The sequence below is a fragment of the Oncorhynchus tshawytscha genome, linkage group LG22 (assembly GCF_018296145.1).
Source record: "Oncorhynchus tshawytscha isolate Ot180627B linkage group LG22, Otsh_v2.0, whole genome shotgun sequence".
Classification (NCBI taxonomy): Eukaryota; Metazoa; Chordata; class Actinopteri; order Salmoniformes; family Salmonidae; genus Oncorhynchus; species Oncorhynchus tshawytscha.
The window spans coordinates 40,253,396-40,271,596 of NC_056450.1; the positions used below are offsets into that span (position 1 = coordinate 40,253,396).

Consider the following 18,201-nt stretch of genomic DNA (forward strand, 5'->3'; position numbering starts at 1 on the left):
ACCGTTGTCTGTCTTTTTTATGGCGGTTTTGGAGCAATGGCTTCTTCCTTGCTGAGCGGCCTTTCAGGTTATGTCGATATAGGACTCGTTTTACTGTGGATATAGATACTTTTGTACCTGTTTCATCCAGCATCTTCACAAGGTCCTTTGCTGTTGTTCTGGGATTGATTTGCACTTTTTGCCCCAAAGTACGTTCAGATAAAAAGTATAGACAGAGTGGATACTTACCGATTCACGGTTGATGCCCATGCCATGGTAAAGAGCGGCTGAGGTAGCTAACAAGGAAGAGCCGAGATGAGAGGTGCTTCAGAGAGTGAGGCAGTTCCATCATCCGAGGGGAGAATCAATGAGGGTAGCTAATCCAAAAGTTAAATAGCGAGCACTAAGCCAAGGTTGAAAAACTCTGGTAGCTTAGATCACAGAGAACAGGTCTAAAAGTTGACAAAACAAATATAGGACAATGAAAGAACAGACAAGGTACTAAACAATTAGAGCAGGTAAGATTGATTTTCTACTTTCATTTTGTCTGCCAGCAGAGGAGAAGTCAGAGCTGCCTGGAATAGTCGAGCAAGATCGTGCGGCCCCCATGAGTGGGGAAACTGACTTGTTGTTTACAATCACACCTCCTTGTGCTTGGTGGATTGTAACTCATCACTGCCAATGCTCGGTCTAGAATTTAATTACATGCTAGCAAGGCTAGCAATAGCCAGCTCGAGCTAGCAAACGAAGAGTAAATTCTCCATAAGATGTCGAGAAAGAGTGCTTTGTGGGTAGTTTCAAAGATGTCTTAAAAAAAGGTGATAAATATTTCAAAACCCCAAAACACAACTGCTTTTGTAGTTATAGGTAACCACATTGTGACTACAACTAAGTTACTAAGTCTTTGACCACGTTGTTACTTTGGTGAGTAAAAACTCCTGCTACCTACCCTACCCTTCCCGAGTGGCACAGGAAAGCCAAAAAGATCGTCAAGGACATCAACCCCCCGTGCCACGGCCTGTTCACACCACTATCATCCAGAAGGCAAGGTCAGAACACGTGCATCAAAGCTGGGACCGAGAGACTGAAAAACAGCTTCTATCTCAAAGCCATCAGACTTTTAAATAACCAACACTAGCCGGCTATCACCCGGTTACTCAACCCTGCACCTTAGAGGCTGCTGCCCACTGTGCATAGACATGGAATCACTGGCCACTTTAATAATGGAACACTAGTCACTTTAATAATGTTTACATACTGCTTTACTAATTTCATGTGTATATACTGTATTCTATTCTACTGTATTTTAGTCAATGCCACTCTGACATTGCTCGTCCTAATATTTATATATTTCTTAATTCCATTATTTTACTTTTAGATTTGTTTGTATTGTTGTGAATTGTTAGATATCTAGGAACACAAGCATTTCTCTACACCCGCAATAACATCTACTAAATATGTGTATGTGACCAATACAATTTGATGGAGTTTATAATTACGTAATGACATCAGGTGCCCCTTGTACCTTCAAAAGTATTCTACAATAATCATTTATTGGAAAACACAGTTTCCATCATCATTTGTTGTAATACAGAAAGTTAGACAAAATAAAAATCCACCCCTGATAAAATGTCTCCTATATCTGCCGTTTCCATTACACCCCAGCTAGCAATGAGGAATCGGCCCAGAAGCGGCCCTCTTCCGGGTGGCCGGAACTGATTGAATCAGCTCGGTGTCGGGTGTCGGACTGGGCCTGGAATCAAAATGAATGACTGCCCAGAATCGGCCCGTTTCTGTCTCCCGGATTTCAGCCGACTTTGCCGACATCTTACCAGCATCCCCCCGATGCAAATTTAAATAAATGTATACAAAATTAACCGATTTAGTCATTTTAAATATGACTATTTTATAAATAAAAATGATTCCCATTCACAAAAAAAACAAACATTTTGTTTCGGAGGAAACACCGTACACCTGTTGACCATGTCAGCGTGCATGCACCTTGCCCACCACAGGAGTCGCTACAGCGCGATGGGACAAGGCCATCCCGGCTGGCCAAACCCTCCCCTAACTCGGACGATGCTCGGCCAATTGTGTGTCGCCTCATGGGTCTCACCGAACGCGGCCAGGACTCTTAAAGAATTTAATTTAAATGTTAAAAAAAATACAATTATCATAGACACAATGAGAGAATATGGAAAAATAAATCATGAAATGTTAATTATATAATGTAGCCCGTGTAATTATCTGCCAGAGAGTAGCCCCAATAAGCCTGATCCCCAAGTAATACATTTGGGCCAGATAACTCTCATTAGAATCAGCCTGAGACCCAAGTAATATATACATTTGGGCCAGATAACTCTCACCAGAATCGGCCTGAGACCCAAGTAATATATACATTTGGGCCAGATAACTCACACCAGAATCGACCCATGCCCCAAGTAATACATTTGGGCCAGATAACTCACACCGGAATCGGCCCGAGCCCCAAGTAATACATTTGGGCCAGATAACTCACACCAGAATCGGTCCATGCCCCAAGTAATACATTTGGACCAGATAACTCACACAGGAATCGGCCCGAGCTCAATCCCCACATCCTAGCCATAAGTAATACTGCAGAAGGCAGCCCAGACTCGGGCCACATGACGTCGGCCAAGTCTGACTCTCAGCAGGGTTCCCCTGACTCTCAGCAGAATTCCCCTGACTCTCAGCAGAGTTCCCCTGACTCTCAGCAGAGTTCCCCTGACTCTCAGCAGAGTTCCCCTGACTCTCAGCAGAGTTCCCCTGACTCTCAGCAGAGTTCCTCTGACTCTCAGCAGAGTTCCTCTGACTCTCAGCAGAGTTCCTCTGACTCCTGAACTCGGCAGGAATCGGCCCAGATCCACTGTGCTAGCTGGGACGTGTCCAGTAATAATTTTTTGCGGCATTGCTTTTGTTAAATAAACCTGGGTCAATGGAAATCTGCCTACTTACGAAAACATATAGGAGTCTATTTTTAAGTGATGAGCATAAGACACAATATGACACACATTCATGACAGGACACACATTCATGACAGAGAGATAACAACCATTCATGCTGCTGATGGCTGTTACTGCTATGATAAGGTGCCAGGGCAAGACAGTCATAGGGACAGTTATAGGGACAGTCATAGGTGAACATGACAATAGGCCTATAAGACTTCAACGTCTGCATTGGACTTGAATGGTTTACTTTAGTGTGTTTTATATATACTGTAGTAGTAGTACATAATGCCAGAGATTGCATTCTCATCATAGAATCCTCACGTCATTAATGGTAATCTTTAGAGCTACACCCTCAATAACATCTGCTAAACACGTGTATGTGAAAAAAAAAAGATTTGATATGTATAACCTATGTTAATTAAACGACCCCAGGAAAATAATATGGCTTTGAATGTAGTGACACGACATCATTCTCGTACGATGCTATTTCCACACCAGCGCATTCTTTCCTGCTAGCGGCTTGTCCTGTTTGGTGTTCCACAGCAGCCAGATGCAACTGAGAGAACAGACACACACACCTGTTGATTGTCGGTGGCGCGTCGGCGGACACGCTCTCTACAACACCTGTTGATTGCGTTGCATTATTCTAAAGATTAACTGTGAGAGTTTGTGAACAGGACGCCTATTCCTACAAATTACAATAGTACTGTAGCGACCCTGGTTTATAAGCATGGTTTATTATGCAAAACAAACAAAAAGGTACACTTACTCTAGCAGCCCTGGATGAGTAGGGGTCCTCAAAGAGTGCCCATATCTTTGGTTGACAAACTTCGCAGCATCCCCTCGATCTTTCCGGGCAGTCCTCAATGCCGAACCGTCTGGGTAGTTCATCGTCCGTGTCATCTGGGTCCGGTGGTTCGAATATGTCCAGTGCCTCCTCTGCGTCCCGATGCTGCCGGTATGTCATCCAGCAACACGGCTCCACGTCGGTCTCATCTATCCCCCAAAACGCCAACTCCTCTTCAAAAAGAGGCCCGCAGACATCTGCGGGGCAATGGAGCTTGCCAGTCCTATAATAGTTCAACACATAAGCGAATATGCCAGGGTGCCTGTCGAAAAATAACTCGTTTGTAGTTGGCGATATGTGTCCTACGGGGAGGGATTCCTTGTTTGTGTTTGTCTCTGGCGGGTCGGCTAACCAGGCCAGGCGTGTCCCCGGAAGGGTCCTAAGTGTGCTCTTGTAAGTTTCGTGTCTTGTGCCACCAACATTGATAACAATTTTCTCCGAGTCCTCCCCCCTGGTCATCTCTTCCTTCAGACATGTCTTGGACGGAGGTTTGTTACCTGACTTTCGTCCTCGGTAAGACGAAACACACACCGAGCTGATCATAGATTTAGATGAATAGACGGTTGGTTATTCCGGTGGTTTGTGTTTATCCTTTATTATATACCCCTGAAGCAACTACACGGTGACGGTTCAGAGTTCGTTCTCATGTCAGTCCCTGTGATACGACTCATTTATCCAACTCTTCGTCCCGTCGACAGTTGGTTCTCTGCTTCAACAAGTCCAATGCGAGCGGCAGACAGAGTGGCCTTGAATAAAAACCACCTGCGATAAATACCTCCCCTAAATAATGTTCGCAATCTCAAAATATCTCTATAAATCTGGGATTGGCGGGCATTTGTTCACAAAATATTTGTGTACTAATATAAATTATTTATAGCCTAATGTCTATAAATAAGCAAATGTTGTAGCTTCAATAATTCAACAGTTCAGTCAAGGATACATACTTCGCGACCTTAAACGAGTTTCAAATTATAGAATATTGGGAGTTTTGTATTCTACATCGAATCTATAAATTGAGCTGCTATTTCTATGTGAATGTTATCAAATGATTGGAGCCGCTTAAAAGCAATAACCCAAGGTCCTCACCTTAGTCACGAAATCCATCTGAGTCCCCCCCAAAAAAAAAAAAAAAAAAAAAGAAATCGAACAAGTTTCTTTAACATGAAAGTTGACCCCTATGATCCAAATGGATAAACGCGCTTGGAAAATTCCATCAATTTGCGACGATGTCGTCCTCGAGGCAGAGAGGCGCGTGAGATGTGTGAGGTTGTTTTTCAGGAAGGTTCAGGATCTTTTGCTTCTCCAACCAGAAGTATCCTCCCTCCTCCTCCCTCAGCCTCACCATAGTCAGTCAGAGACGACACAACCAACACATCCTGCAGGCTGCCTGGAGCGTGCAACAGCCCAAATAAATTAACCCTTTTTGCGCTGAAGAGTCTTTTGAAGGAGATATTATTCTATGGCACTCCCTTTAATTTAATTTAATATTTAATAAAATATCACCATCTGTAGATTCATGCAGGCCTGTGTCAGCAACTTGTTGGGTGCGCTGTGCAATGTAGGCTGAGGACACATCAGGGGTACACCTCATCATATATAGAGAGAGACTCAATTAGGATAGCTAAACAATGAATTCACACACACACACACAAACACCTCTATAAATATGAAATGATATGAGTTACACTACTATGAGGTCCTTGAAAGATGGGCAGCTTCGTTTGCTGTAATACTACAGCAGGTGTATTTCAAACTATACATCATTGTCTATATAAATTCCTCATGTGTTGCTACCAAGGTGCTGATCAGCACTTATACAAGTCCTTTGAGATATGGTCAAGAAGTAACAGTCGTTATTACCCATGGATCACCTCTTCATAACAACATCATTAGTAAATCGGAGCATCGTGATTGTATTTTCTATATTATCAACAATGATTTTTCTTCTATCTTATTAAAAAGTGATGCTGTGCAAGAGGAGCTGTCACTTCTCCTTCTCGTAACACATGTGCCCTTGCAATCAGGAGGGAATATGATGCGATGCCTGTACTTCACTCTTGAATGTTTCTCTTCCTCGCACTGATGCTCTTTGACTAAGATACGTCTCCTTCATTTGAGGAGGCGGATTTGACATAAATGCATTACCACCAAGTTATCCTTGTATCTACTTAACTGCTGAATGAAGAAGGAAAAACAACAATTGCATGGGGATAGAATGAGCATTAACGCTACCTGTTGTGTCCTAACGCCATGACCACTTTGGAAATAAGTGTGTACACTGAACAAAAAAATATATATAAACACAACACGTGAAGTGTGAGTCCCAGGGTAGCCTAGTGGTTAGAGCGTTGGACTAGTAACCGGAAGGTTACAAATTCAAACCCCCGAGCTGACAAGGTTACAAATCTGTCGTTTTGCCCCTGAAAATAAGACTTTGTTCTTAACTGACTTGCCTGGTTAAATAAATGTTAAATGAGCTGAAATAAAACAGCCCAGAATTGTTCCATGCACACCAAAAGCTTATTTCTCTCAAATGTTGTGCACAAATTTGTTCACTTCTCCTTTGCCAAGATATTCCATCTACCTGGCAGGTGCGGCATATCAATAAGCTGATTAAAAAGCATGATCATTACACAAGTGCACCTTATGCCGGGGACAATAAACACAATACAATATAACACAACACAATGCAAATAAGAATTTGTTCTTAACTGAATTGCCTAGTTAAATAAAACATTTTAAAAAATGCTCACCTTCAATGGCCACTGGAGAAGTGTGCTCTTCACGGATGAATCACAGTTTCAACTGTACCGGGCAGACAGAGTGTATGGCATCGTGTGGGCGAGCGGTTTGCTGATGTCAACATTGTGAACAAAGTGCCCCATGGTGGGGTTATGATATGGGCAGGCATAAGCTACGGACAACGAATAAAATGGAATTTTATTCGATGGCAATTTGAATGCACAGAGATACAGTGACGGGATCCTGAGGCCCGTTGTCATGTCATTGTCCCGTCACCCCTTATGTTTCAGCATGATAATACAATCCATGTTTCACAATTACTGGAAGGTAAAAATATCCCCATTCTTCCATGGCCTGCATACACACCAGACATGTTTGGGATGCTCTGGATCGACGTGTACGACAGCGTGTTCCAGTTCCTGCCAATATCCAGCAACTTCACACAGCCATTGAAGAGGAGTGGGACAACATTCCACAGGCCACAATCAACAGCCTGATCAACTCGATGTGAAGAAGATGTGTCGCGCTGCATGAGGCAAATGGTGGTTTTCTGATCCACGCCCCTACTTTTTTTAAAGGTATCTGTGACCAACAGATGCATATCTGTATTCCCAGTCAGGTGAAATCTATAGATTAGGGCCTAATGAATTTATTTCAATTGACTGATTTCCTTATATGAACTGTAACTGTAACTGAAATTGTTGCATGTTGTGTTTATATTTTTGTTAATCTTCGTAATACTTTCATGTCACATCTTGTGATGTGTTTCATTTTCAGACCCAGAGTAAAATTTAATTTAATTCTGCTTAGTGTTTACACTTGTAGAGAGTATTCTGATTAGCATATTAGCATATTCATATTCATTACATAAGACAAGTCGGCTTCAATAGGTGCACAGGTTCAAAATAACCTATTTTGAAATAATGAGTTTCTTTGCTTGCCTAACTCTGCCATCTAGTGTACATATTGATGCATAACATCTTGAAAATAAACTAAAGAAACCAATCATTTAAACTGTTATGGGTTTAATTGAACACATAATTGAATGAAACCCTATTTCCCTACATAGTCCACTACTTAGTCCACTACCCTATGGGCACTGGTCAAAAGTAGTGCACTATATAGGGAATAGGGTGCCATAGGGTTCTGGTCAAAAGTAGTGCACTATATGGGGAATAGGGCTCCATTTGGGACGTATTTATGTTCACTTGAGTATAGAGTGAATAATCCATTGAAACATACATAATCAAGTTTGGTTTGAATATCAATGTCAATCACTCTACTGTTGTAGAGTACATTGTTTATAAACACGATTATTACTTGAGTATAAACTTGAGTATAGTATTTGTATTTTTTTTAAACATTTGAATGGTAATATAATTACAAAGGATTTATTTAAAAAAAAACATTTATCTGAACTGTGGTTGTATTGTGAGAGAGTGTACGTGAGAAGAATGATACAAAAACAACTGGGCATGGCATTTCACTTAGTGGTCAAATAAATAACAAATAGATATTGCTCTCATAATTCTGATGCACGTAATCACCATTTAATGAATTTCTGCAAACAGTTTAGGATTGAAGATTTGACACAAAAAATAAAGTGCACTTGTAGTGACAGCAAATCTATGTACATATATAGTGCTATGAAAGTTGAGCTAGCTGACAAACAGTACCTATATTAGAAGCACCATTAGCTTATGAGGCCTCTTTAGTGATTGATCGGCAATTGATTTACTGATTGATTATTTAGTCTACCTCTTCAATGGTAGGGCCCTGGGAGCTAGCACCGCCCCCAGCCTGGCTGCCACAACTCCCCATTGGACTAGCCCCTCCCGCCCCCTGGTAGAGCTTGGATACGATTGGGTTACACACTCTCTCCAGCTCCTTCTGTTGGTATTCAAACTCCTCTTTCTCAGCCATCTGGTTGTTCTCCAACCAGGAGATAGTTTGGTTGCACTTCTCAACAACCTTCTTCTTGTCATCCTCGTTGATCTTCCCTGCCAGGTTTGGATCTTCTACACTAGTCTTCATGTTGAACGTGTAGGACTCCAACCCGTTCTTGGCTGCTATCTTCTCCCTCTGGGCATCGTCCTCAGCTTTGTATTTGTCTGCATCCTGCACCATCCTCTCTATGTCTTCTTTACTGAGTCGCCCCTTGTCGTTGGTGATGGTGATCTTGTTCTCCTTGCCTGTACTTTTATCCACCGCCGACACGTTCAGGATGCCGTTAGCGTCGATGTCAAAGGTCACCTCGACCTGTGGAATTCCTCTCGGAGCGGGAGGGATACCCGTGAGCTCAAACTTTCCCAGCAGATTATTGTCCTTGGTCATGGCTCTCTCTCCCTCGTACACCTGGATGAGCACACCTGGCTGGTTGTCAGCATAGGTGGAGAAGATCTGGGTCTGCTTGGTGGGGATGGTGGTGTTACGTTTGATCAGGGCGGTCATGACCCCTCCAGCCGTCTCGATGCCCAGGGACAGAGGAGCCACGTCAAGGAGGAGAAGGTCCTGGACATTCTTAGAGGTGTCGCCCATCAAGATGGCCGCCTGGACGGCAGCACCGTAAGCCACCGCTTCATCTGGGTTGATGCTCTTGTTGAGTTCCCTTCCATTAAAGAAGTCCTGCAGGAGCTTCTGAATCTTAGGGATTCGAGTGGAGCCACCGACCAGGACTATCTCGTGGACCTGAGCCTTGTCCATCTTAGCGTCTTTCAGGGCCTTCTCGACCGGGTCCAGGGTTCCCCTGAAGAGCTCCGAGTTGAGTTCTTCAAACCGAGCCCTGGTGATGGAGGTGTAGAAGTCCATGCCTTCGAAGAGGGAGTCGATCTCGATGCTGGCCTGGGAACTGGAGGAGAGAGTTCTCTTGGCCCTCTCACAGGCTGTCCTCAGCCTTCTCACTGCCCTCTTGTTCTGGCTGATGTCCTTCTTGTTCTTCCTCTTGAACTCCTCCACAAAGTGGTTGACCAGGCGGTTGTCAAAATCCTCCCCTCCCAGGTGTGTGTCCCCAGCTGTGGCCTTCACCTCGAATATCCCATCCTCGATGGTCAGGATGGAGACGTCAAAGGTGCCTCCGCCGAGATCAAAGATGAGAACATTGCGCTCCCCTCTCTTGCCTTTGTCCAGGCCGTAGGCGATAGCCGCCGACGTGGGCTCATTGATGATCCTCAGGACGTTTAGACCAGAGATCACCCCAGCGTCTTTAGTAGCCTGCCTCTGGGAGTCGTTGAAGTAGGCTGGGACTGTGATGACTGCATTGGACACCTTCTGGCCCAGGTAGGCCTCAGCAATCTCCTTCATCTTGACGAGGACCATTGAGGAGATCTCTTCGGGGTAGAAGGCCTTGGTCTCTCCCTTGTACTCCACCTGGACTCTGGGCTTTCCACCGTCGCTGATCACCTAGAAGAGTGAGAACAACAAGGTCATGAAGTCTATTGATATACTCAAGCTTTTCACGTCTTTTAGTGTATGTACTCTGTATGTATGTAACCCTGTATGTATGTATGTATGTAACCTTGTATGTATGTATGTATGTATGTATGTATGTATGTATGTATGTATGTATGTATGTATGTATGTATGTATGTATGTATGTATGTATGTATGTATGTATGTATGTATGTATGTATGTATGTATGTATGTATGTATGTATGTATGTATGTATGTATGTATGTAACCTTGTATGTATGTAACCTTGTATGTATGTAACCTTGTATGTATGTAACCTTGTATGTATGTATGGGGCGGCAGGGTAGCCTAGTGGTTAGAGCATTGGACTAGTAACCAGAAGTGTTGCAAGTTCAAACCCCTGAGCTGACAAGGTACAAATCTGTCATTCTGCCCCTGAACAGGCAGTTAACCCACTGTTCCTAGGCTGTCATTGATAATAATAATTTGTTCTTAACTGACTTGCCTTTTTAAATAAAGGTAAAATAAAAATGTATGTATGCATGAAACCTTGTATGTAACCCTGTATGTATGTATGTAACCCTGTATGTATGTAACCCTGTATGTATGTAACCCTGTATGTATGTAATCCTGTATGTATGTAACCCTGTATGTATGTAACCCTGTATGTATGTAATCCTGTATGTATGTAATCCTGTATGTATGTAATCCTGTATGTATGTAATCCTGTATGTATGTAATCCTGTATGTATGTAATCCTGTATGTATGTAATCCTGTATCTATGTACACTGTACGTGTTTATTTGTTTGTGATTTTTCTGTTACAATTTGTATAAGAATGAGCACTTGGTTGTAATACATTTGAGCTTGTATTTTTCAAAACGAAAAAAAACAAAAACGATTTTAAATCACCTTGAAGGGCCACAGCTTCATGTCTGACTTAACAATCTGGTCGTCGAACTTCCTGCCAATCAGGCGTTTGGCGTCGAACACAGTGTTAGTGGGGTTCATGGCCACCTGCAGTGAAATAATTTAAATATACATTTATTTTTTGAAAACAAAATACATTAATCTACAAGATTAGACAGACATGGGACCTACCTGGTTCTTTGCTGCGTCTCCAATGAGTCTCTCTGTGTCGGTGAAGGCCACGTAGCTGGGCGTTGTTCTGTTTCCCTGGTCGTTGGCGATGATCTCCACCTTGCCATGCTGGAACACCCCCACACAGGAGTAGGTGGTGCCCAGGTCAATGCCAATGGATACTCCCTTTGCTGAAGACATCTTGGTTAATTTTGTTGTTGTTGTTGTTGTTTGAGTTCCTGCATGAGTAAGATTAAGAACAACATTTTATTATCATGATTTAATATTTTATGTATTTTATGAAAGGCCTTACTGTTATTATTATTATGACATTTATACTTTATGATATGATTCATTCATTTACACTCAACTGAGATGTCTAGAGGTGTATAGTCTAATATTGAACATGGACATGGTCTACATATCTACAATTCAAATCATGTAAATAACTGCTTATTTACATTCGATTTTTTATTTTTTTATGGTTTTGGTAATATCATGTTTTTTTCTCTCCCTGTTCATAGTCAGAAGAATCAATAATCAATCCATTTAAGGTAACTGTATAGGCATGGTCTACGAACTGCCCGTCAGCGTCAACATTATAACTTACAACGGTAGACAGCTTGGTTCTTCTCTTCGATATATTGAAGGACCTCGTTTTGAGTCCTGAGTGGTTTCCACCCCCCTGTTCGGGTCTTTGCTCTTGAGTCGTGTGGTTATTCCAAAAAGATATACCTCAACTGAGAGAGATCCATGGCTTATATACATAAAAACAGCGTTCTAGAATGATCACACTTCTTCTGTGACACGTAAAATTCTAGAATATTCACCGGCTTTCCCAGCTGTAGTAACTAATATTAGTTACTGCAGCCGTAGCGACGCTCTGGGAAAGCCGGTGAATATTCTAGAGTTGGAGGCAACCCGACACCACACCAGTAGAGCTGAACACAGGGCGGAGAGCTGACATTCTGGACCGTTTTGAAAAGGCAATAGGCAACAGGTTCGGGAAAGTGCGCGAAAGAGCATTTATGAACATGAAAAGTCGTTTTAGACGTGGACCTCACTTGAAGAATGAAAAGGTATGAATGTAACACTGAAAATGGGTGCTTCTCTCTGACACACACAGTGGCAGAGCCCCACCGCTTTAGAGCCCCACATGTTTTAGCTAAAATAAAATATATTTACACTACCGGTCAAAAGTTGTGTTGTATGGTGGCTTTGCTGGAATGCATCTCACTTTTCTTTTTTGCCCAACAAGATTTACACACTAAAATTACCAATGCACACACACACACACACACACACACACACACAAATAAATTCTACAAACAAATTATAAACGTATATTTCTGTTTATTAATTATAGGATGAGCTTATTGCTGCTATATCATACATCCAGTTACAACAATCACAAGTATAAATAATTTAGATGATCAACATAAGCAAGTGAAAGCAGAAATCACCACAAGGCATGTCTTGTCAACATATGACTTAAAAATCAACAGAACCATATTTAGCGACAACAGAACAGTTTCTATGAGAGACTTTACAAATCAACTTGGACAAACTGTGCTTTTAAATCTATAAAATAGAGAAGAATTTCAAACATAACAAATAGCCACGAATGAAACTTAACATTGAGATGAACTGATAGCAAGTGGCTGTGAAGACACATCGACTCTCAGCTTAATGACACGTAGCTTCTTCAATGCTTCACCAGACATTAAAACAGTCCAGTTAGGATCACAAACACAATTCTGGCTCATGGAATGTACTTAATTTAAAATGTCAGTGTGTGTGTGTAACAGTGACATATTGACATTAATGAACACTGTGATTGTGACTAAATTGATACTTCAAGAGATTAAAGCATAGCCAGCAGACTAAAATTATATGACTAACATTTTTAATGGTTACTTCTCTTGGTCTAAGTCCCAAATGACACCCTATTCCCTATGTCGTGCACTACTACCCATAGGCTCTGGTCAAAAGTAGTGCACTACAAATGAAATAGGGTGCCATTTGGAACATGTACTTGGTCTCTGCTGTTTGATATGCATTGTTAGATTCATGCACCTGACAGACAAGTTAGATATAATCAATATTATTATGCGTGACAATGTTAATAATAACATTTACATTCAGCAAAAGCAAAATGATTATTATTCTTCCCTTTTGTAATAACTTATCAAATAAAATAGAGATATTATATTCACTTATTCCATATGTTGTTGCTTGCAGGTCACCGCGTTGTCCATTTCCATTAATACCTTGGAGACATAGACAGTAGGTATGATTTCATTAAAAAACAATCATGTGACTACAGTTTGATTGAATTTGTCTACATAATATCAGTGTAATACAGGACCATGCCATATCATTTTTTTGTGTGTTGCTGTTCCATGAGTGTATGATTACTTTCCCTTTTCCAGAACTAGTTAGTACCACTTACTAACCCACATCTAAAACTCAAACCCCAGATCATCCTTCTGGACTGTTTTCCCCAACACCCATCACCACACTCACTCAAATACAGACAACCTCATCAGTCATTACCGTGGCAACCGGTAATATTACCTCAAAATATTTGATGAGAGAATACTTGTTTTGTTTTTTGTTTTCTTGCTGACTTGGTTTTTGACATTTTGCATTTAGAATTTCTTATTTCACTTTTAGATTTATTTGTATTCCTTTGTTTGTAGCCTAGGCTAATTGTTTAGCTTGACATTTGATAGTGGTCCTCACTCCAACCCTATCGCAGAGTTGATCCCCAGTCTAGTCATACCCAAAGACTCTCAAAATGGGACCTGATGGCTCTCAAGGCCCTTCGACCAGATGTCCTGTAACAGCAGATATGGACAGTTCTGGTTCGGACAAGGCTCACTTAAATGTTTCAATAGGTAGACAATCAGATAGAGAAAAGACAAGTCTCAGTACCTGTAGTAGTTGGGTTTGAAGGGTCCATTCTTGTTCAGGCCCATGTATTTGGCCTGCTCGTCAGACAGCTCTGTCAGGTGGGCGTCAAAGTTGGGCATGTGCAAGCTGGCCACGTACTCATCTGGATGGAAGACACAGATGGATTGTGAAGAGGAACACCTCTTTTGTAGTTCACTACTTACAACCCACACATACTTGTTAGGAAAATGGAGCGTTGTGGTAAAAACAAAACACTAGGTGGCGACGTCGAGCCACATTACAACAAACTGCCCATTGAAACCTATGTGGTACACATTTATCACATGAATTCATGAAAATTTTCACCAATAAGGCTCAGTCAGAGACTACTTGTATGTATGCAGATCAATGGTCTGCTCCTCAAATGGCACCCTATTCCCTACATAGTGAATATAGGGTGCCATTACGGACGGGCCCAGGTCGTACCCATTTTCTTAGGCAGCAGATAGACGTCCTGTTTGTAGCGTCCCTCAGGAGCATTGAACAGCTCAATCAGAGCCAGGGCCTGCGGAGAGACACAGACCACCACAGAGTCTCAACGCTGCCAACATCCCATTCCCACAAAGCTCAGGTAACAGCAGAACAACAGGAGAGCAGGAGATATCCTAACTCAAGTCTTGTCTTCAGCAAACCTCTAAAGCAACAAGTATGACTAGTAAAAAAAACACCTCAGCATTTTCACATTCAATTTAGGGGTGCTTAGATATTATTGGTACAGACTATTGTGTAAGTTTATACGACAAGCATTAAAAAATATATATAAAAAAAACTAAATTCATATTTTTAGGAATAGAAAATAAGTAGTTTTTCTGTGTGTTTTTGACACAACTGTCATCTAAACAAACTAGATGCCTCACCTGAGTAGTAGCTGTGATGGACAGAACAAACGTGGGGACTGTGGAACAGCTCAGATTCAACAGACGACCCTATAGGGAAACACAGAGCACACACATTACACGAATCAACTGGTCAGTCATGTAGCCATTCACAGGGAAACTGACAATGCACTTTGAAATCAAAACAGAGATTAGAAGAGATAGAAGGGCATAACACACAGATGAGTCCAGCTATGAAAGAAGATCCCAGAGCACACTCTGATACTACACCCCAGAGTACACTCTGATGCTACACCCCAGAGTACACTCTGATGCTACACCCCAGAGTACACTCTGATACTACACCCCAGAGTACACTCTGATACTACACCCCAGAGTACACTCTGATGCTACACCCCAGAGTACACTCTGATGCTACACCCCAGAGTACACTCTGATGCTACACCCCAGAGTACACTCTGATGCTACACCCCAGAGTACACTCTGATACTACACCCCAGAGTACACTCTGATGCTACACCCCAGAGTACACTCTGATGCTACACCCCAGAGTACACTCTGATGCTACACCCCAGAGTACACTCTGATGCTACACCCCAGAGTACACTCTGATACTACACCCCAGAGTACACTCTGATACTACACCCCAGAGTACACCCTGATACTACACCTCAGAGTACACCCTGATACTACACCTCAGAGTACACCCTGATACTACACCACAGTGTGCACCCTGATACTACACCACAGAGTACACCCTGATACTACAGAGCATTGGTTAACACTGGGCACAGAGCATTGGTTAACACTGGACACAGAGCATTGGTTAACACTGGGCACAGAGCATTGGTTAACACTGGGCACAGAGCATTGGTTAACACTGGGCACAGAGCATTGGTTAACACTGGACGCAGAGCATTGGTTAACACTGGGCACAGAGCATTGGTTAACACTGGGCACAGAGCATTGGTTAACACTGGGCACAGAGCATTGGTTAACACTGGGCACAGAGCATTGGTTAACACTGGGCACAGAGCATTGGTTAACACTGGGCACAGAGCATTGGTTAACACTGGGCACAGAGCATTGGTTAACACTGGGCACAGAGCATTGGTTAACACTGGGCACAGAGCATTGGTTAACACTGGGCACAGAGCATTGGTTAACACTAACGTCCATGAAGTTAGTGGGAAACCGCTCTGGCCAAGCCAGTATTTTGTTGCATTTTCAATAACAGAGTCAGGTTTGGGAGCTGACAAACGTGACAAAAAGGTAACCAGGATACATCTCACTGTGGAAAACCTCTCCCTCTCCAATGAAGTATTTTGTAACTCTAGAAGGTTGTTCGTAGCTTTTTCAATCACAGAGAAAGGTTTGAGAGGGAATAGTTTCCTGAAATACAAACTAAAGCTCATTCCATCTTAGCATCCTGAAATACAAACCAAAGCTCATTCCATCTCAGTATCCTGAAATACAAACTAAAGCTCATTCCATCTTAGTATCCTGAAATACAAACTAAAGCTCATTCCATCTTAGTATCCTGAAATACAAACTAAAGCTCATTCCATCTCAGTATCCTGAAATACAAACTAAAGCTCATTCCATCTTAGTATCCTGAAATACAAACTAAAGCTCATTCCATCTTAGTATCCTGAAATACAAACCAAAGCTCATTCCATCTTAGTATCCTGAAATACAAACTAAAGCTCATTCCATCTTAGTATCCTGAAATACAAACCAAAGCTCATTCCATCTTAGTATCCTGAAAAACAAACTAAAACTCAAAACATTACATGACCATGAGAATCGATAGGACATCGCTCAGAGATGCACAAAAAAGATATAACATTAAAAATGGGTGAAATAAATAAATTAACAGGGTTCACCTGTTTTTTAGAAACATGTTTAGTTTGTAATAGGGTGGACGATTTCATCTTACACTGAACAAAAATATAAACGCAACTAAGTATTTAGTCAGCCACCAATTGTGCAAGTTCTCCCAATTAAAAAGATGAGAGAGGCCTGTAATTTTCATCATAGGTACACTTCAACTATGACAGACAAAATTAGAAGAAAAAAAATCTAGAAAATCACATTGTAGGATTTCTTATGAATTAATTTGCAAATTATGGTGGAAAATAAGTATTTGGTCAATAACAAAAGTTTATCTCAATACTTTGTTAAATATCCTTTGTTGGCAATGACAGAGGTCAAACATTTTCTGTAAGTCTTCACAAGGTTTTCACACACTGTTGCTGGTATTTTGGCCCATTCCTCCATGCAGATCTCCTCTAGAGCAGTGATGTTTTGGGGCTGTTGCTGGGCAACACAGACTTTCAACTCCCTCCAAAGATTTTCTATGGGGTTGAGATCTGGAGACTGGCTAGGCCACTCCAGGACCTTGAAATGCTTCTTACGAAGCCACTTCTTCGTTGCCCGGGCGGTGTGTTTGGGATCATTGTCATGCTGTAAGATCCAGCCACGTTTCATCTTCAATGCCCTTGCTGATGGAAGGAGGTTTTCACTCAAAATCTCACGATACATGGCCCCATTCATTCTTTCCTTTACACAGATCAGTCGTCCTGGTCCCTTTGCAGAAAAACAGCCCCAAAGCATGATGTTTCCACCCCCATGCTTCACAGTAGGTATGGTGTTCTTTGGATGCAACTCAGCATTCTTTGTCCTCCAAACACGACGTGTTGAGTTTTTACCTAAAAGTTATATTTTGGTTTCATCTGACCATATGACATTCTCCCAATCTTCTTCTGGATCAACCAAATGCTCTCTAGCAAACTTCAGACGGGCCTGGACATGTACTGGCTTAAGCAGGGGGACACGTCTGGCACTGCAGGATTTGAGTCCCAGGCGGCATAGTGTGTTACTGATGGTAGGCTTTGTTACTTTGGTCCCAGCTCTCTGCAGGTCATTCACTAGGTCCCCCCGTGTGGTTCTGGGATTTTTGCTCACCGTTCTTGTGATCATTTTGACCCCATGGGGAGAGATCTTGCGTGGAGCCCCAGATCGAGGGAGATTATCAGTGGTCTTGTATGTCTTCCATTTCCTAATAATTGCTCCCACAGTTGATTTCTTCAAACCAAGCTGCTTACCTATTGCAGATTCAGTCTTCCCAGCCTGGTGCAGGTCTACAATTTTGTTTCTGGTGTCCTTTGACAGCTCTTTGGTCTTGGCCATAGTGGAGTTTGGAGTGTGACTGTTTGAGGTTGTGGACAGGTGTCTTTTATACTGATGACAAGTTCGAACAGGTGCCATTAATACAGGTAACGAGTGGAGGACAGAGGAGCCTCTTAAAGAAGAAGTTACAGGTCTGTGATGGCCAGAAATCTTGCTTGTTTGTAGGTGACCAAATACTTATTTTCCACCATA

General features: G+C 42.1%; 3 protein-coding genes across 6 annotated transcripts in view; all 3 read right to left on the reverse strand.

The window, feature by feature from the left end:
- The window catches only part of LOC112257659 (potassium voltage-gated channel subfamily C member 1-like), a 61,747-nt gene extending 56,633 nt beyond the window's left edge, over positions 1-5,114 (reverse strand). Inside the window, exon 1 of the mRNA XM_024431406.2 lies at positions 3,718-5,114. Coding sequence (XP_024287174.1) covers positions 3,718-4,338 — 621 coding nt within the window. The 5' untranslated portion in view covers positions 4,339-5,114. The remainder of the gene's footprint in view (positions 1-3,717) is intronic.
- Positions 5,115-8,065: 2,951 nt separating this feature from the next.
- On the reverse strand, positions 8,066-11,796 carry LOC112257658 (heat shock 70 kDa protein-like). The gene is made up of 4 exons (XM_024431405.2): positions 11,637-11,796; positions 11,048-11,265; positions 10,859-10,963; positions 8,066-9,936 (listed from the first exon to the last, which is right to left on the reverse strand). Exons 2-4 carry the CDS (start codon positions 11,225-11,227, stop codon positions 8,287-8,289), a joined length of 1,935 nt encoding a protein of 644 aa, XP_024287173.1. The 5' UTR covers positions 11,228-11,265; positions 11,637-11,796; the 3' UTR covers positions 8,066-8,286.
- A 568-nt stretch (positions 11,797-12,364) lies between these two features.
- The window catches only part of LOC112259083 (S-adenosylhomocysteine hydrolase-like protein 1), a 44,213-nt gene continuing 38,376 nt past the window's right edge, over positions 12,365-18,201 (reverse strand). For 3 of the 4 annotated variants that reach the window (XM_042304230.1, XM_042304229.1, XM_042304226.1), the window contains 4 exons: positions 14,839-14,907; positions 14,408-14,486; positions 13,964-14,084; positions 12,365-13,296 (listed from right to left, as the gene is read on the reverse strand). In XM_042304230.1, the coding sequence (XP_042160164.1) occupies positions 13,290-13,296; positions 13,964-14,084; positions 14,408-14,486; positions 14,839-14,907 (276 nt within the window). In that variant the 3' untranslated portion in view covers positions 12,365-13,289. Of the gene's footprint in view, positions 13,297-13,956; positions 14,085-14,407; positions 14,487-14,838; positions 14,908-18,201 lie in introns of those variants that run through there. The other variant, XM_042304228.1, reaches the window with a different exon arrangement.